The sequence below is a fragment of the Leptopilina heterotoma genome, unplaced genomic scaffold, assembly GCF_015476425.1.
Source record: "Leptopilina heterotoma isolate Lh14 unplaced genomic scaffold, ASM1547642v1 Lhet_235, whole genome shotgun sequence".
NCBI classification, from domain to species: Eukaryota; Metazoa; Arthropoda; class Insecta; order Hymenoptera; family Figitidae; genus Leptopilina; species Leptopilina heterotoma.
Genome location: NW_025110952.1, coordinates 1,364,447 through 1,385,018, shown reverse-complemented (window position 1 = coordinate 1,385,018; position 20,572 = coordinate 1,364,447). Strand labels below are relative to the sequence as shown.

Sequence of the window (20,572 nt, the reverse complement as noted above, 5' to 3'; positions counted from 1 at the left end):
TCGTAATAAAAAATGTTAGTTGATTTAATTTTTTTTCGTTTAATGAGAGAAGTTCAATTAATTCAACAACATAACGTTTATTGTTTGTAACCATTTTCTACATGTCTTTTCGTAAGAAAAGTCAAGTTTTGTACTTGACTTTTCTTTAAAAATTAAAAAAAATTTATTCTTTTATTGAAATACGGTAGGAATATCATTATCTCAGTTAGGATATCAATATATAATTTCGAGTGAAATACTCTTTTGCATTAAACATTTTTATTTTTGTCTAATACTCACAACTGAAATGATGATATTCTTACCGTATAGGTACTAATTCTCTTCTCTGTAATCTGTTTACAAATATAAATTTTATATTATCGGTTGTACCAATATACTTTGGTTTATATAAATTGTAAAAGAAAATTGTTAATTATTTTATTTTCAATAAAGAAAATATTTTAAAAAAAAGATTAATAACATTATTTTTAATTATTTCCTGGTCACGTGAACTTATACCTGGTTTATTAAAAAAAAATAATTTGTTGTCATTGTTTTAAATAAAATTATGGGTCCTTTATTCTCACATTGGGTATATTTGGATAAATATGAAATAAATATATAAATAAATATAAAATCTTTTTTTACAATATTTATTCAAAGTAAATTTAGTTCGAACGATACATTAATCATTATATATATTATTACCAAGTACGTTCTTATTTCTTAATTAATATAGGAATCAAAAACAATGTTCATATAATATTCGTTAATACATGATTTTTTCATAACAATCTTTTTATTTATTTATTCATGACCCATATACGCGTAACAATTTTAAGACTAAGATTTACATAAATATAAACTAAAACAAAGCCAAAAGTGAAATGTTAATTATTAAAGTAAATAACTGAAATCAAGTTACAAGATAAATGAAAATAAATTTGTAATGAAATAAAAATTTTATCTTTATTGTTTCTGCTGAAATTTCGCGTGTAGCTTACTAATTGCGACATATGTGGATTTAGACCTTCATTAAACTAGTTATAAGTATTTTGAGCACAAAAATTGTTCAGAACAATTTTTATATCTTGAAACAGAAAAAAGCTAAAAAAATCAAATAATTTTGCAAAAAAAATTTTTAATGCGAATATTTAGAAAAATAAAAAAAGTTGTATTGTTATTTGATATATTTCATTAGGACCTTAATCATTCTTTATATGAGAAAAATCTGAAACATCATGTGTCGTTTTCATATGAAACGTCCCATTATTTTAAAAATAATTCGTTCATGCGCATGCGTCTTCAAAGAATCTTGCCACAAGATTGCTGTATAAATTTACATACTACCTGGGAGTAACTAAGGAATATATTTAAATTACTGTCTAAACTAATTCTACTACTAACTTTCAAGATTTATGGAATTATGTTAAACATCATATATAAGTAAACATTTCTTAATATATAGGAATATAATTTGAATAATAGTAAATGAATTTATGTAAATTCTCGGAAAAGAAATTGTTTAGAACAACCCCAATCCAACAGAACAGAAACAGAGCAAAAGACAACTTTGCAGAAATATTCTAGTGAAATTTGAAATATGTTCCGAAAGAATTTAGAAAAAATCTAGAATCAAATAGTGAAACGATTGCCTAGATTTGATTATCATCTGTCTGCATATTGAGTTAATCTTCTTCTTCTTATTTGTCAACACGTCTAATTATTCCGATTCTATGGACTTATTGTTACTCTTTAATCATCTTGCGAATCATAATATTCAACCCTTCTCATCCTTTTAAGCTCTGGTTTCTTCTAAATCCCTCACATGGAAAAATGCATCTAACAAATCTTTTGGCTTTTTTGCCCAAATCAATTCTCCCCAATGGCACGGTAGCGCCCTAATAAATGATTTAATTGCCACATGCTGCACATATGACATTAATCCATTCTCCATATCACAATTATTTTGGTATTTCCAAGCAGCTCGTGTTTTACTAACAAGAATTTCCAACCTGTTATAAAATTCGTCTAATGGTGTTTCGTTCCTGTAAATCCGTATGTTACGAATTTCATCTATATAATCCTCAAATGGCCTTTTTGGCGCAAATCGACGTTTTAAAAGATCAGTTAGATCTTCTACATTTTTAAAATTTTTGATCTTCGTGCATTTCCTTGGATTACCTCTTAATTTATTCAAGATCATTCTTACTATCTGCCGTTCATCGCAAACGGACCTAAGGACAAAAGGTCTACTTATAGCAGAATCTATGTCATCAATAAAGTCAAACACCGACGAAGTACCATCAAAAATTGGTATTAAATTATATGCCAATTGAATTGCGTAAAAATTTGTTATCATGTGACAAAGTGTTATTAACTTATTTTCAGAGTTTTTGGGAACTTCTTTATGCGGGAGCGCATTAGATTGGATTAAGCCAGTTTCTACGTTAATCTCTTCTGTCGAAGTTATTGGATTGGTATTCTCTTGTTCGTTACTCATTTTCTTAAAAGGTAAAAGAAAAATACTGATTTAAAATAAATGTAAGTATAAAATAACAAGTTTCTTACGAAGGTATTACTGACGATCTATTAATGGTACTTTTTCCAAATTTCTACTTTTTACACTTTACCAAATCCACTTGCTTGTCCGATTAAAGAGAAAGAATATCTGAAAAATATGTTAGAAAATTTTGTGTATTTAATACCAAATATTCCGAGTATTGTCAGTTTTTTTTAAAATTTATTTGTAATTTTAATCAAAAAGATAAGAAATGCAATATGTTTTTATTTTCTGTGTAAGAACATTTTTTAGAGAAATTTTTACTTAACTCACCGACTATTATAATTCCAACCAAGAAAATTAGTTTTAGTCCATAGTAGCTTCAGAATAATTGGCGTAAAATATTTTCTTCGCAGTTCGCTTCTTTTCCTTAAAATCGCCTTCTTCCTCCTTGGACCTTGTTTTCTTTTTTTGTTATTTTCTGATTTTGTTTTGATACAGAACTGAAATATAAGAATCAACATTAAAACAAAAAAATTATGGTCTAGGGGAGAGAGAGAGAACCATCAGGTTTTTAAAATTCTACAAAAAAATATTAAATATTCTATTCTTTTTGACTCTGTATGTTTCTAGGTAGTCAATTCAAAAAAATAGAATTAGGCTACAAAAAGACATTTCAAGCTTTCATTTATTTAATATTTTTTGAAGAAAAAATTTTACGGAATTCGAGTAAAAAAAATATTTAAAATTTATTGTTTAAATAAATTAATTTTAAAAATTATTTAATTTCTAATAAAATATTATTAAAATTCAATAGATTCCCTACAATTTTCATATTAAATATTTTTTTGTAACTACTATCATAGATTACGAAATAAAAATGGTTGAAAAAAGTGACTTAAAAGTTTAAATAACAATATGTTGCAAAATGCATGGAACGCCCCAATAACGGTCAACTAAGCAGACAGAGGGTTAACATTTGTATTAATATATATGATTATTATAAAAATAATTCTTGACCGTGCGTTTCCGAAATTCAGTTCACATCACATTTTCAACACTTAATATTTTATCCGAAATTGACAAAACCACTAAAAAAAGGGTATTTTTTAACACTAATTGCATGCATTTTTACAGTTTACTACTCTATATTGCCTTGAAAAGTGTAATTCTCTTTATTTTCTTTTCTTGAATTCCACTCGAAGTATGGCAATAGAATTTTTGAAGTCGGACAGCGGCCATATTTAAAAAAAAGTCCATTTATCGAATTCAATAAATTAAATGACCGCACTCAATTCTAAATAAGACGCTAACACTGAATTATTTTCTTAATAAAGCAGGTTTATTTTCTTATTTATATACTTGGTTGGGAATATAAGAATTAGTCTTTAAAACATAAAAATTCGACTTATTTACGGAATTTAACATTTTTAATTATATCTTTAATAGTTATAAAAACACAAGGAATGGAAACTTACGCTTGGGATAGAGATGTTCTTATTTGCAAATTTATCCGTACTCCTTAGATTACCTTCCTGTTAATTTTGTTCTTGTATATTGAATTTTTGGTTTTCTCTTCTCTAAATTCAAGTTTTTTAAGCACTTTACACTTCACGATGGTCGGAAACACCGAAAAATTCTAAGTCACTTTCAGTTTTATTCTTTTAAATAATCCTCCAGAATGATTTTATATGAGAATACCTAATTATAAACTTTTTTTATTTTTGAAATTCAAAAAGTAAAAATTTTCAACTCAATGGCAGGATTCAATATCAAATTAGTAAGAATCAATCACTATATAGCGTTCTGTTGGAAGCAAATCGTTATATATCATTTGCTGCACGGATTTTATTGATAATCAGTACTAATTAACTCTGTGGCAAGTAATCGACTGCAATATAGTGTAGATCACATCCTGCGCATTAGTGCAAATGTCATAAAAATGGGAGTTTCCTTTGCATAGCAGTTGCATAGCAACCCTTTTGCAATGTTGCACTTTTCGTGAATGCATGCAACGTGATTTGAAAACTTCTATCACAAAGTTTCTGTTTTAATAATTCTTAATATTTTCATTTATATACACTTTCGAATCATTTGCGCCGAAAAGAAATGCTTTTAATATTTAAAATAAGCGCGCGGCTAACTTCTTACTTACTGTTTTTAAAAATAAAATTAGCAATTTTAAAAATAATAGAATTTAAAAATATTTAATTCAAATTTTTTTCCATAAAAATAATATATGAATTGGAATATAGTTCTAATACTATTATAACTATAATAATAATATATTCTAAGACAATGAATTCAGGAAAAAGTCAGAGATTTTTGTTAAAAATACTGGAAAAAATTAATAATGTTTAGAATTTATAAGAAAGCTCTGAATTTTTTTGTCTTTTTGTTTGCCTCATAAACTGTGGAATTCGTATATACGAATTCCAAAAAAAAACCTTCAATTTTTTCTATTTCTGACAATAATTTCTTTTTAAAATTGAGCAACTATCATTTCTTAAAAAATAAAATAAAAATTTTAAGAAAATTAAAAAGCTTAAACTTAAATATTTCAAAATTAATTGAATTTTAAAAGAGTTGCGTTTACAAATTATTCATAAACAGATTAACTTCACATGGTTTACTTTGATTGTATAAAATTTCAATTTTCAATGAATTTAATTATAAATAGCTAAAATAAGTTCAGCTTTTGATTTTAATGTCAATACATAGTTAATAATAATGTCTATTAACTATTCTAATGTTCTTATAAAATAACAAAGTTTTGCCTTCTGAATAAATCGAAATTTCTATAACAATCGTGATTCAAAAATATAAGTTCTCCAAGCTTTTCACTCTTTTTTTTAAAAAAATGCTTAAAATTTTCTTGAAAAATATGTGATGAATCCAGATTTAAAAAATATAAATTTTTTTCTTTTTTTCCAAAAGGAACTTGAAAGTAATCATAAAAGTGGTAGTTTCCTTTGCATACGTGAGCAGTTGCTTAGCAACCCTTTTGAAATGTTGCACTTTTCGTGAATAACTATTTTTGAGCGATTTCAAAGAGTTTTAAAAGTTGTCCACCATTTATAATTTTTAAACTCTAATCAAAATCTAACTTCAGATTTGTATTAAGCGATCCCAGAAAGGTTTAAAAAAATTGTCATTTAATTTTTTTCCTTGGAATTTGCAATTTTTATTAATAATATTATTTGTCGGTTCTTGTGAGACTGACTGCTGACTACAGAGATCCTCTTCTACAGGTATTTTTCAAGTGACAAATAAATAACATCAAGTTTTTATAATCAGAATTTATAAATAAAAAATTTTATTTTGAGAAAAATGGGTACATGTTGTTATGATAAATAATTTGAATATATTGTATAGAAGTAAAAAAAAACTGTTAAACAAACTAAAGTCTGTAATAAAATGATATTGACAATGCAGGCGAGAATTTTTTGCTGACATATGAAGCATATTTTAAAGAGCAAAGTTTATAACAGGACTTTTTTAGATTCAGTTCAAAAATGAAAGAATATAATATCAAATATTTTGTCATTAAAATTTCGATCTTATACATAACACAAACAGTCTTTAATATAATTTCAACAGAATATAATTTAAATAATAGTAAATGAATTCATGTTAATTCTTAGAAAAGAAATTGTTTAGCTAACAATCTCAATCCAACAGAACAGAAACAGACCAAGAGACAACTTTGCAGAAATATTCTAGTGAATTTTGAAATATGTTCCGAAAGAATTTAGAAAAAATCTAGAATCAATGTGAAACGTTTGCCTCGATTTGATTATCATTTGTCTGCATATCGAGTTAATCTTCTTCTTCTTCTTTGTCAATACGTCTAATTATTCCAATCCTATATATGATTATGGACTTGTTACTCTATAATTATCTTGCGAATCATAATATTGAACCCTTCCCCTATGTTCTCTGGTTTCTTCTAAATGCCTTACATACGAAAATGCATCTAACAAATCTTTTGGCTTTTTTGCAAATACTAATTCTCCCCAATTGTACGGTAGAGCCCTAATAAATGATTTAATTGCCACATGCTGCACATATGACATTAATCCTTTTTCAATATCACTATTATTTTGATATTTCCAAGCAGCTCGCGTTTTACTAATAAAAATTTCCAATCTGTCATGAAATTCATTTAGTGTTTCGTTCGAGTTTATTCGTAAGTTATAAATTTCATCTATATAATAATTAACTGATTTTTTAGGAGCACATCGATGCTTTAAATAATCGGTTAAATCGTTAATGCTCTTAAATTGTTTGCGATAGGCGAATTCCTTCAGTTCATCACTTAATTTTTTAATGATAATTGCTATTATCAACCGTTCATCGCAAAAGGACTTGATACTCTCCGTAACAGTGTTTATGTCATCAATAAAGCAAAACACCGATGATGTGCCATCAAATGTTGGTATTAAACTATCGGCAAATTGAATTGCACAAAATTGTGTCATCTGTTGACAAATTTTCGTTGACTCATTCCCAGAGTTTTCAGCAATCTCTTTAGCCGGGCGTACATTAGATCGGATGTCCAGGCTAGTTTCTGTGTTATTTTTTTCAATCGAAGTTATTGAATTGGTATTCTCTTGCTCGTTACTCATTTTTTTAAAAGGTAAAAGAAAAATACCGATATGAAATATAAATGTTAAATAACTACAGTTCCACACAATGGTATTACTGCGACGATCTATTAATGGTACTTTTTCCAAATTTCTGCTTTTTACACTTTTCCAAATCCACTTATTTCTCCAATTAAAGAGAAAGAGTTTCTGAAAAATATGTTAAAAAATTTTATGTACTCAATAAATCGTTTAAATAATAAAACATTAATACAAACTTTATAAAAATTAATTATTTAAGCAAATTAGAGCAATAAAAAATAAGATTAAAAATGTAAATTATCGCTCGTTTGAGTCAATTTCAATAATAACGTGTATTTAGAGGTTATGTTGCGCGCCATAACTACAGCACTTGCATTTAATAGAAATGTAACAATTATGGCGGGGAGCAATTTTTTTTCTTAAATAATTAAATTAATAATAGTTTAAATATATTCCTTTACGTGCAATCATATCGAGTGAGGTCGAAAATAATGTTTTCAAACATTTTCAAATAACTATATTATTCCATAGTAAATAATTAAGTTTTTCACAAAGTCGTCATAATTGGTATACACTTATCCTACCATAAGTTTTTTAAAAAATTTATTTATAATTTTAATGAAAAAGATAAAAAAATGCAATATGTTTTTATTTTCTGTATAAAAACATTTTTTAGAAAAATTTTTACTTAACCCACCGAATAATATAATTTCAACCAACAAAATTAGTTTTCATCCAGGAGCTTCGGTACAATTGGCGTATAATATTTTCTTCGCAGTTCGCTTCTTTTCCTTTAAGTTGCCTTCTTCCTCCTTGTTCTCTTTTTTTATTTTCTGATTTTGTTTTGATGCAGAACTGAAATATAAGGCCGCAGTCCCATGGCAGCGTTTTGCGTTGCGTTGTAATGAGAGAGAATGCAGCAAACGTATATTTGCGTCTTTTTCTCTCCCATTACGACGCAACGCAAAACGCTGCCATGGGACTCCAGCCTAAGAATCAATATTAAAACAAAAAAATTATTATTTTGGGGAGAGTCGGCGCTCCCCAGTAAGAAACGAGGAATAGAGAATATCGAGAATATATATAGGTAAAAATGATTCGTACGAATTTCGTTCAGAAATCCGACCAAATTCCTACAGAAATTCTATTGAATTCGTATAAAATTACTAGTTTAAATTTGTGTGGCATTTTGAAACATTTTTTCACATGAATATTCCTGCGAAAAACCACCCGACTTTTTAATATGGATTTTCAAAAAAAAAAATTCGATCGGAAAATCGTATATAGAAATTCTTATGACAATTTGTTAATAATTTAAAAATTTTCAGCTGATATTTCATGTTGAATTCCATTTGAATTTCCAAGCAGAAATTTTTTAAAAATTTTCCAAATGAAATCCGTTAGTAATTCGCTCGAATTTCGGACGAATTTCGTATGGAAATTTGGCAGAAAATTTTTGAAAGAAATTTTTAGCTGACATTTCATGCAGAATTCCATACGAATTTACGAGCAAATTTAAAAAAAAATTTCCATAAATAATTCGTTAATAATTTGGTAGTATTTCGTACGGAATTTGTGCGGAAAATTGTCCGAAAATTTCTTAAAGAAATTGTCAAAAATATTTCCGTGATAATTTCCATACGGGCATATCTCTGGAACCTTTAACTTTCATGTCCCTCGCATATATTTCGATAATTTCAATAACTTTTTACTTTATTTTTGTTGGAAATATTAAAGCTTGATAAGATGAATCAGTTCCAAAAGGTTTTACATTAATTTATTAAATATATCAATAATTATTCCAATCTGAGTGCCCGATTTTTTACAATATCTACTTGTCCCTAACCATACTCTCGGATGGGTTAAACGATAAAACTTTGTAATGAATAAGAGTTACTAATTCTAAGACGCATCTTTTTAAAGTTAATTAAACAGTGAACACTTTTCCGTATGAAAATTAAAAATTTGTTAATTTTGAAAAAAGTTATAAGCTTTCAAACGTTGTCCCTCACTTTTAACCTTTTTGATCGTAATCGAGATATTTATCATTTTTCATTAATAAGACAAATGGCACATCAAAATGACTTACGGGAAATAAAAGTTCAAATTATTAGAATTATTTTGAGACATAGTAAATTGATGTGCCTCGTGTCTTCAAAAAACTGTTGTAATTTAAATAACAGAAAACACGCGCGTACAAAATTTGAAAACGACCGTAATTCGAGTGATACTCCACGAAAATCAAATAAAAGTATTTTAAAAGTACTTGTAAATATTTTCGCATGTGCCATTTAACATCCCGTGAATGTGCTTCAAGAAAAAATACTTTATTGCAAAGATAATGTAAAAATATTTGTCAATTACGGTCGACCGTAATCAACCAAAAGTTTTTAGAAAAGAAATTGTTAAGTATGAAGTTGTCGATTCTCACTTTTTTATAGAAACTGTTAATAAATAAAACTGAAGGTTAAGTTTCAATGTTTATATTTTGATTTTTTAGACAGAATAAATGATCGAAAAAAATAAGATATATAAGAAAAAAGAAAAATAGAAAAAAATGAATAGAAATTGGAAAGTTTATGAGTGTTAAATTTAAATAAAATGTATCTGGAAATTGCAAGGTAAACTTTATACATTATAATTTCATATTTTTACAATTCAGTTTAATTAAAATCTATTTTTAAAATAAAAACCATTTTAATTTTTTAGTAATTCAAACAAAAAATAAAAGAAAAGTAATGTTAATGACTAGTAATAATATAATAAATACAAAAGTAATATATTATATAATAATATAATTATTATATTATAAATTATAACCCCTCAGTTAATTACTTTCAACTGTTTTCGATTCTAAAAAACAAACACCTGTTAAATATTTTTTTGTTGCACGTTAAAAATAATTCGCAATTTTAAATAGTTTATAACTTTTTGAAGACGAATCATTTTATCTGTCCACTTGGATATTTTGAAAGCTTATTTCTTAAAGTTTATGTAGACAGAGTTTCAATACTGTGCTCAATAAAAAATTAACAAATTTTTTCTCATTGAAAAGTTAAAGGTTCTAGAGATATGCCCATACAAGTTTCCGAGCGAAAATTTGTTTTTTTTGAAAATCCATATTAAAAAATTCGGGTTTTATTCGCACGAATTCGTGTTATTCAAAATGCCATACGAATTTTACTAGTAATTTCATAAGAATTCGATAGGATTTCTGTACAAATTTGGTCGGATTTCTGAAAGAAATTCGTATACGAATCATTTTCATCTGGGTCGAAACGCGTAGTTAACGATGAGAGGGCACTATGACCAGGACACCATTTTTGACATATTCACGAGTGACTATACATTCTTCCCTAACTGTTTATAATTGAAAATTATTATTAATTAGTTTATTATTATTTATTCCTTATGTTTTAATTATTTACGTTTTTTTACACGGAAAAAATCTTGGGTGACGTGCAATCCCAATCGTCGGAAAGTGGGGGGACTATAGTTTGGATGTGCTACGTTCTCAATTCGGGAAATCTACGTTCCCATGTCGGTGGCGCTGAACACCCAAGATTTGAGACTCAAAACCTTGGGACTGCAATAGCCGCATCTTGGGCGTTCAGCACGCCCAAGTTGGAAATGCAGCTCCTCCAAACTAAAGTCGTATCGCATTCGTACATTTTCGGTCTACTTGGAACGGCACGTTCCAAGATTTTTTCCGTGTATAGACCGTAATGTATGTATTAAGTTGTTTATGAGTCACTTTACACCAAAAAGGATAATGGAAGCCGAAAACACGCGCGTACAGCGGAGACAGCGAAGATTTTGCATGTAAAATCTTCGCTCTCTGTGCGCGCACGTATTCGGCTCCCATCCTCTCTGGTGTAAAAGTGACTAAATTATGACTTATTCAGAATGTTTTTCAAGCACTTACAAAAAGTAAGAAATATCTTTCGACAAATCAATTGACACTATACTTACACACGAGACACGACGTTTTACCTCCGTTTAGTTTTTACCTTTTTTACTGAAAGTGAACATAAGATAAGTCCCATCCCCATGGTGGTAGAATAGTGAAACAGTTTTGACCAATCAGATGACTGGATTTTTTGAACACTTATTCTGATTGGTCAAATCTATTACACGCTACTCCACTATTCTACCAGCATGAAGTTCAACGCCCAATAGATTTGCGAAAGTCGTTCGTGAACACGATTGTTACATATGAGTCCTTTCTTTATATAGTTTCTAAGTCACTTTCAGTTTTATTTCTTTAAATAATCCTCCAGAATGATTTGGTTAGAATATTTATAAACTTTTTATATTTTTGAAATTCAGAGACGCCTGTTTATCCCCGTTTATGCAAATGCTCTAATAGTCATTTGATCTAATTTAAAGGTTATAAATATTCAAATGATCTAAAGAACATTGAATATAATGTGATTTTATATAAAAGTCTAATTAATAAAATGAGTTTATTCTATAATTTATTTTTAAGCCAATAATCAAAATATCCAATTCGCATTTTCTATAATCATAAGCAATTATAAAATTTTTTCACGCAAACTTTCAACTGATAAAATAGTTGTATAAGCCAAAGTTTATTTTTTATAATTTTATAATAACCTAATTTTAAAGTGTTATAATTTTTAATTTGTATAAATTGTAATTTAACAAATGTCTGTCAAATCTAAATGTAGTAAAATACAATTTATTTAAATAAAATATCTTTTTTAAAAAATGCTAACAACCTCGAATCGTCAATTGATCAAATATTCAAAACATCTAATCGTCATTTCGTCCAATGCTAAAAACATCGAATCGTCAAATGGTCGAATGCTTAAAACATCGAATCGTCAATTGATCAAATATTCAAAACATCTAATCGTCATTTCGTCCAATGCTCGAAACGTCGAATCGAGAAAAAGTTGAAAAATTTGCTTGATGTAAGTTAACATTTATTTAAACCAAGCAAATTTTTCCAATTTTTGTCGATTCGACGTTTCGAGCATTGGACGAAATGACGATTAGATGTTTTGAATATTTGATCAATTGACGATTCGATGTTTTAAGCATTCGACCATTTGACGATTCGATGTTTTTAGCATTGGACGAAATGACGATTAGATGTTTTGAATATTTGATCAATTGTCGATTCGAGGTTGTTAGCATTTTTTAAAAAGATATTTTATTTAAATATATTATATTTTACTACATTTAGATTTGACAGACATTTGTTAAATTACAATTTATACAAATTAAAAATTATAACACTTTAAAATTAGGTTATTATAAAATTATAAAAAATAAACTTTGGCTTATACAACTATTTTATCAGTTGAAAGTTTGCGTAAAAAAATTTTATAATTGCTTATGATTATAGAAAATGCGAATTGGATATTTTGATTATTGGCTTAAAAATAAATTATAGAATAAACTCATTTTATTAATTAGACTTTTATATAAAATCACATTATATTCAATGTTCTTTAGATCATTTGAATATTTATAACCTTTAAATTAGATCAAATGACTATTAGAGCATTTGCATAAACGGGGATAAACAGGCGTCTCGAAATTCAAAAATGAAATTAGTAAGAATCAATCACTAGCGTTCTAAAACGGTTAAATTCTAATCGCAGGGCGACTAATCGACTGCTATAGTGTAGATCACATCCTGTGCATTTTTAGTGCAAATATCATAAAAGTGGGAGTTTCCTTTTGCATACCTGAGCTGTTGCATAGCAACCTTTTTGGAATGTTGCACTTTTCGTGAATGCGTGCGACGTGATTTTTTTCTCGTTCTTTATTGAAAAATATTAAATACGTATTTTTTTTATTTTTGTATATAATTGCCTAAATTTGCCAAAAGTTTATTTTCATTCATATCTATTTCTTCAAAATTTTATAATTAATTTCATAAAAATAAAGTTAAAAATATTTCAGTTCGATGTTAATTATGTTTCTTTATTTATAAATTTGTAGCATTCCCTGCTGGAAGTAAATAGATAGAAACCTTTTCTCTTTTAATCCCTTTCTATTGCTAATATAGAAAGAGATATGAATATTGTATAACTTTTAATCTCTTACCTATACTTCTTTATGCCTTTCTATTCCTACCTTTATCAACTTGTTCGCTATTTCTTTTAATCACCTTTTTTGAATAACTTTTAATAGCCTTTTTAAACCCTTCTATCTCTTTTTATATACAATCTTATTGCAACTTTTTGTTATCCCTTTCAATCACCTTTTCTCTATTACTTTTAAAATCCTGTCTATTTCCTTGTATCTCTTTCAATGTTAGACCTTATAGACACTATTCTTTATACCTATTAATAACCTATTCTCAATACCTTTTAATAACCTGTCTATAAACTTTTATATCTTTTTATGACAGAAGTTCTTGATATAATCTTCTTTGTCCACATTTATAACCTTTTCTTAATAACTATTGATATCATATTTATACCCTTCCATCGCTTTTTATGTAGGATCTTATTAACACTTATTTATTCCCATTATTAAGATAGAAATGCGAGACTGCAAAACTTTAAACTTTTTCTATTCCTTTTTATCATTCTTTTTTCCGAATGGTATTCTTTTTATCTTTTTCCAATCCCATATTCTATCTCCTTACTTCATTTAGAAGAGATATATAGGGATAGACAAGAATATGGGGATTTGAGGAGATATAATAAGTTATCTCTTCTAATCTACTATAGTATATCCCTTTCTATATACATACTCATAAAGATATACGCGCATGCGTCGATTTTCCCAGCTGTTATGTGTCATGGCGTCGGGTCAGTAGATCCGTAGATCAGAAAGCGTGTGTTATGCACTGTGCGATTTTACGTTTTTGTTTGAGTTTAACTTTCATATTTTTGTAGTTTATTGTAAATATATTTAACCAATAAATGCTTATCAGTAATAGACAACCAAAATTAGTTTTAAACTCACACAGCACCGAAACTTTTCTAAAAATATATTAAAGATTTACTTGCAAATTTTTTATAGTTAATAGTAATGAATTAGAACAACACGATTAAGAAACTCAATTAACAACAATAGAGAAAGTTTTTAATTGAAATTAATCGATTTCTTCTATAAGGGATATCTCTGTTTTTACTTTCCTGTGGATTAGAAAGGATGTGAAAATGGATAGAGAAAGATAGCAATGTGTGAATAGAAAGAGATAGAAAAGTTCTATCTTCTTTAATTCACCACTTTGCATCCCCAATTTCTTATCTCTTTTTATATATTTTTTTCTATATATTTCTATATCTGAAACTGTATATAAAGAGATTAGAAGGGATAAAAAGATATATAAATATAAGGTTATAGAAAGAGATAAACAATTTGTATCTCTTTTAAGTATCCATTTTGCATCTCCAAACTATTATACCTTTTAATCTTTTTTTATCCCCTTTTTTTAATCTCTTTGTATCTCTTTACTTCCAGCAGGGTTAATACATTTTGATATAATTTAATGTCCAAAAAATTGTACAATTCTTTAAATTCAATTATATTTAATATTTCAGATTTCTTATCTTATAAGAATTTTTTAAAAGGGAGTGTTCACCATGGCCCTGTATTTTTCTAACACTAGTTTAATATTTTTAGTATCAAAAAATTCAATATCAGTATCATCATTGAAATTAGTAGAATTTGAAGAACCTGATTCAAGTGAACATTTTTGACATTTTGAGGTACTAGAATCTTTCGAATCCACTTTCCGTTTTAAAGTTTTGTTGGTCGCATTTTCGATTATTGGTTGAAAATTTGTAGTTTTCCTTAGAATAGCATTCTTCACCAGTAGTTCTTCAAATTTCTTCATAAATTGCTAAAAAGTAATGTTAATTTATATATATATTTAATAAATATGTATAATTTCTTCAAACAACAATTTTTTTTAATAAAAAAGTTTATAAGAAATCTAATATGAAGAAATTTGGTTAGTTATATAAATTTTGATAGTTCAAAAATTTAATGTCTAAAGTGTATCCATCTTAAATAAAGCGTTTGATAATTCTTATAATTTCTTGTATTCTTAAATGTGTAATATGTTAGAGAGATAAAATATTTAATGAAAAATTTTCTTTTCACCTTTTTAGCCCTGTCAATCTCTTCTTTCGTTCGATCAGATTTTTTATCGAACTTCAACAGAATCGTTCTTGTTTTGATAAGAACAATGTTTTCTTCTTTGACAACACAGGGGGAATTATTATCTTTCTCACATTTTCTTAATCGGTTTTTTTCGCTCTCCATTTTTTTATTCAATTTTTTTTTTAAATATCTGAAAATGATTTTTTATCCGTTCTGCAGTGTTTCGTTCCTTTAAATGCGTATTTTATTATAAATTTGATGTATACACGGAGAGAAATTTCTGTTAATTTTTGTAAGGAAATTATGGAAAAAATTACTGTGCTTCCGCCCTGTTTAAAAAAATTATTAAAATGGATAGGATTTGATAGAATTTTCTTCCTTCACTCCTTGAAATTCGAATCCAATTTAATCAAATATTGAAAATCCAATCCACTTCTATCCAAAGTAGAAAATTAAATCCATTCCTATCATAAGTTTTGATGTATTATCTATCAAAGTTAATAATATTCTAAAATTCAATATTTTACTATCAAGAGTTTGGATACGAATTCTATCAAATTCTATGAGTCGAAAAATCTTATAATTTTCTATCCATGAGCTTTGATTGAATACCTATCAAATTCTTTCCAAATGAAAATCTAATATTTCTCTATCCAAGATTTGAATACAAATTCTATAAAATTCTATGAGTTGAAAATTCTTATAGTTTTCTATCCATGACGAGTTTTGATTGAATATCTATCAAATTCTTTCCAAATGAAAATCTAATATTTCTCTATCCAAGATTTGGATACAAATTCTATGAGTCGAAAATTCTTATAGTTTTCTATCCATGAGTTTTGATTAAATATCTATCAAATTTTTTCCAAATGAAAATCTAATATTTCTCTATCAAAGATTTGGATACAAATTCTATCAAAATCTATGAGTCGGAAATTCTTATAGTTTGCTATCCATGAGTTTTGATTGAATATCTATCAAATTCTTTCCACATGAATATCCATTATTTCTCTATCAAAAGGTTTGGATACAAATTCTATCAAATTTTATGATCATTCCCCAAATGTCATTTTTCCGAAAAGTCATTTCACCGAACTGCACTTTTGCGAATAGTCATTTTTGCGAAAAGTCATTTTTACGAATTGTCATTTTTGCGAATTGTCATTTTTGAGAATTGTCACTTTTGCGAATCGCGAAAAGTCATTTTTACGAATTGTCATTTTTGCGAATTGTCATTTTTGAGAATTGTCACTTTTGCGAATCGCCAATATTACGAATTGTCATTTTCCGAATAGTCATTTTTGCGAAAAGTCATTTTTATGAATTGTCATTTTTGCGAAAAGCTATTTTTGCGAATTGTCATTTTTGCTAATCGCCATTTTTACGAATTGTCAATTTTCCGAAAAGTCATTTTTGCGAAAATTCCTATAGTAAACTTGTATGCATATATAGATTCACTATAGGAATTTTCGCAAAAATGACTTTTCAGAAATTTGACAATTCGCAAAAATGACATTTCTCGAAAATGTCGTTTCGTAAAAATGAAAATTGGCAAAAATGACTTTTCGGAAAATTGACAAATCGTAAAAATGGCGATTCGCAAAAATGATTTTTCGGAAAATTGACAATTCGTAAAAATGGCGATTCGCAAAAATGACAATTCGCAAAAATAGCTTTTCGAAAAAATGACAATTCGCAAAAGTGACATTTCGCAAAAATAAGTATTCGCAAAAGTGCAGTTCGATAAAATGACATTTCGGAAAAATGACATTTGGGGAATAATCATGCGCCCCTTTATGGTTTTGTTGTGAACTACAGATTTTCATAAAAGTTTTAACATTTTAGAAAATCAACGAAATTTTTTTAACACAGTTGAGCTGTTTTTTTTATTTTTTTATTTCGTTTAATGTTATTTTTTGCAAATATTTGCAAAAAATTACAAAGCAGTCAAATGACATTTGAGCAAAAATTTATTAAATATTTAATTAATATTTTTAACATAATAGCATATATTGCAAATCTCTATAAATATTTTAATTTCTGCTTGTATTTTTATAGGTACTTACAAAAATTATAATATTTTACATAAACTTACGTTTTTCAAAGTTGCAGTTTATATAGACAGGTCGAAAAATATTTCTCACGTCGATTCGATAGCCGCGGTCGTTAAGCGTTTAGATAGATAGGTCATAGGTGCGGGGTTCGATTCCCATAGGGTACAAGTTTTAATTTAATTCTTCCAGTTTAATTAAAATGTTTGTATGTTTGGATTTTGGAGTGTGCTAAGAACATAATGTTATTAATGGTCATAAGAATCTTTTATTATTTTTTCCACAAATATTTTTTTTCAAAGCGTATGTTTTCAATTGTAACCACCTTGGATACAATAGGAAAGAACTTTCTGTCATTTTTCGATGTAGGATTTGATAGAATTTAAATCAAAAAATCTTATTGGATTGGAAACACTTTTTAATAATCAATTTTGATAGAATTTGATAGGACTTTCTTTGAAATCAGTGGGACAACATGGGACAATTTTCGGATAAACAAAGTATTGATTTGGATAGACTTTCTATTAAAAGTATTTGATAGAAACTGATTGTAATTGTTGAAAATTTTGGATTCAGAAACACGATTGAAATGGAAAGAAATTTTTTTCTTTCCATTTCTATCAAATTTTTTAAATAGGGCGTATAAAATAGGTTCGTTTTGTTGGCAAAGTAGAATGTACCATTAACCAACACAGTTTATACCTAAAAAAACGAAAATATTTGCTGTCTCTTTAACTACAAAAATTACTGTGCTACCTCAGCAAAGAAAATACACAGAGAAATAATTTGACATAAGCTATTTGTGAATGTGACATTCTTTTTTTACAATTCATATGTAATGAATTAACATAAATTAAATAATGTTTGTTAATTAATGACTGTTAATGTTTATTTGTTTTACATGTGACGCGATTATTATATTCCATGTATATCATGATATCAAATCAATATTTGAGGTTAAGTTGAAATTCCATAGTAAACCATTGTGTGCATACAAGGCACACATAAGTTTGATTTCAAAATTTCTAGGTTAAGTGAAATCATGGACAGTAAAAATTAAAATTTCATTTCCAATATTTCTTTATATCACTAATTGAAACATAAAATCGAAAACGTCGGAAAATTTTCCTTGCCAACAGGTGAGGAAAGTACGACAGTAGCAATCGTAGCAATATTAAATGGATGTTCGTGATACTTCGGGTATCATCGGCCTTCTTCAACTTGACTTCATGCAGGCAGCACAGTAAAAATTTGTGGGGAGCACGGTCTATTTTATTAACCTGCGCATGACTATTTCATGGTATACGGTTAATATATTTTGCTTAGGACCAAATTAGAAAGTCCTGGTTCAGCAATTTTTACAGTGCTTTCAAAGAAATATTCCGAGGCCATTTTGGAAATAAAACTGTTTTCCATATGAAATAAAATTGTGCGCAAGTCAATATTTCTATTCTTCCGATACAAATAGTTCAGTAAAAACATTTTGCACATACTTTCAGGTGACAAGCACAGTAATTTTTATTGGAAATTTCTCTCCGTGTATTCAAGCCGATTTTTTAATAGATTAGTAAATTGTTTTTATTTACTTTATAAATATATTTTTTAGAAAAGTTTTTACTTAACTCACCGACTAATATAATTTCAAGCAACAAAATTATTTTTGGTCAAAAGTATAGCTTCAGAACAATAATTGAGGATCCGGTTCTAGCAGCTGTTCAATTGGCGTAAAATATTTTCTTCGCAGTTAGCTTCTTTTCAAATATTTTGATAATTCCTTTTTTTTGTTATTGTAATAACGTGATACCGAGGAACTTATAAATAATTAAAGTTCCAATTTAATAATTAACAAAAGAGATTTATTAAAATATATAAATGCACGGATACGCACGTACAAAAGATATCACGGAGAAAAATGAGTTTGCTATTATATGGATAGCGAATTTTTAGCTATTGCAGCTAATAATTAGCTGTTTTAGCAAAGAAAGTTAGCTATTTTAGCTAATTATTAGCTGCATTAGCTAACAATAATTGCTATCCATATAATAGCAATTAAGGTTAGCTAAGGTAGCTAAAAATTAGCTGAAATAGCTAACTATTTTTCTCCGTGTACGCAATCGCTGAGCATCGAACAAGAGTTCGACATAAACTAAAGTAAAAGCTCGAACAGCTCAAAATAATATTTCAAACAGCATTCAATAATAATATTTCTTGTTTTTTTCCATATCCTGAGTTCTTGAATAAGTTTCGAAATAACTCTTGAAAAAAAGTTTTTCCGTGCAATAATTCATAATATTTTTTGTCTTTGTTTGATAATATTTTTTATTTTTTCATAATATTTTTTGTTTCATAATATTTTTATTTATATGCATTTTTTGTATCCCTTCCTTCGCGAGAAGAAATACTTTCACTATTTGTAAGAGACAAATTTTTTATTTCATACTCTGCAGGAATTTACTTTATACTCTTATGAATTTTATTATAATTTTAACATTTCGGATTATAGAATAATGTTTTTATTTATTTTATTTATTTATGTACATTGGTATGCCCGTGGTGTTAAAATTTTAGATAATATAATTGAATATTAAAAGCATTATATAGCATGAATTTTTAAAAATACATAATTAATAAAATACATAATTGAATTTTTTCAAATTTTCTTTTAAATAATTGAAATAATGTAAAGAATCTTATTATGTATGAAAATAATTGAATTCCTGCGTCGAATTTTATTACATTTTTTTAAATAATTGAATTCTTTTGAGAACTTTTATTAAAAAAGTAGATTGTGAAAATATTTGAATTTCAACGAAGAATTTCATTCTTACAAAATATTTAAGAGAATAATTCCATTTTTCTAGGAATTTATACTTTAAATTGTATTATAAATAATTGAAATCCTCAGAAAAATTTTATAATTTATGAAAATAATGGGATTCTTACAACGAATTTTATCAATTTTTTTTTTTTAAATAATTGAATTCATGTGAAAAATTTTATTATTTGTAAAAATAATTGAATTTATGCAACGAATTTTATTAGGTACATTTTATTTAAAAAAATTATATTCTTTTAAAAACTTGTATTAAAAATGTAAATTTTGAAAATTTTTGAAGTTCAGCGAAGAATTTCATTATTTGTAAAATGTACCTATAATTTAATTCTTGCAAAAAATTTTTGAAGATAATTTTATTTTTTGAGAAATTTATTTAAAATTGTATTAAAAATAATTGAAACCATGTGAAGAATTTTATTATAATTTTTGTAAATACTTAAATTTTTTTGTTGAAAAATTTTATGGAAATTAAAATTTT

The 20,572-nt window shown here is 26.9% G+C and overlaps 3 protein-coding genes across 8 annotated transcripts; all 3 read right to left on the bottom strand.

Moving 5' to 3' along the window:
* Positions 1-616: 616 nt before the first annotated feature.
* LOC122502697 lies at positions 617-4,613 on the bottom strand. Its single transcript, XM_043612861.1, has 3 exons — positions 3,961-4,613; positions 2,816-2,985; positions 617-2,650 (listed from the first exon to the last, which is right to left on the bottom strand). Exon 3 carries the CDS (start codon positions 2,480-2,482, stop codon positions 1,778-1,780), a length of 705 nt encoding a protein of 234 aa, XP_043468796.1. The 5' UTR covers positions 2,483-2,650; positions 2,816-2,985; positions 3,961-4,613; the 3' UTR covers positions 617-1,777.
* Positions 4,614-5,755: 1,142 nt separating this feature from the next.
* On the bottom strand, positions 5,756-11,712 carry LOC122502656. Of its 4 annotated transcripts, XM_043612812.1 has the most exons (4): positions 11,083-11,711; positions 7,808-7,965; positions 6,445-7,278; positions 5,756-6,165 (listed from the first exon to the last, which is right to left on the bottom strand). In XM_043612812.1, the coding sequence occupies exons 3-4, from the start codon at positions 7,108-7,110 to the stop codon at positions 6,139-6,141; spliced, it is 693 nt and encodes a 230-aa protein (XP_043468747.1). In that variant the 5' UTR covers positions 7,111-7,278; positions 7,808-7,965; positions 11,083-11,711; the 3' UTR covers positions 5,756-6,138. The 4 variants fall into 4 exon arrangements, with proteins under 4 accessions (XP_043468747.1, XP_043468744.1, XP_043468745.1 ...); XM_043612809.1 differs by lacking the exon at positions 5,756-6,165 and having other exon boundaries at positions 6,306-7,278; positions 11,083-11,712; XM_043612810.1 differs by lacking the exon at positions 5,756-6,165 and having other exon boundaries at positions 6,306-7,278; positions 11,121-11,712.
* Positions 11,713-13,708: 1,996 nt separating this feature from the next.
* LOC122502686 lies at positions 13,709-19,411 on the bottom strand. 3 transcript variants are annotated; one of them, XR_006301655.1, is made up of 4 exons: positions 19,352-19,393; positions 18,886-19,179; positions 15,208-15,436; positions 13,709-14,944 (listed from the first exon to the last, which is right to left on the bottom strand). XR_006301655.1 is itself a non-coding variant. In XM_043612850.1 (3 exons), exons 2-3 carry the CDS (start codon positions 15,367-15,369, stop codon positions 14,666-14,668), a joined length of 441 nt encoding a protein of 146 aa, XP_043468785.1. In that variant the 5' UTR covers positions 15,370-15,436; positions 18,886-19,411; the 3' UTR covers positions 13,709-14,665. The 3 variants fall into 3 exon arrangements, 2 of the variants coding, with proteins under 2 accessions (XP_043468785.1, XP_043468786.1); XM_043612850.1 differs by having other exon boundaries at positions 18,886-19,411; XM_043612851.1 differs by having other exon boundaries at positions 15,208-15,397; positions 18,886-19,411.
* Positions 19,412-20,572: the final 1,161 nt, after the last annotated feature.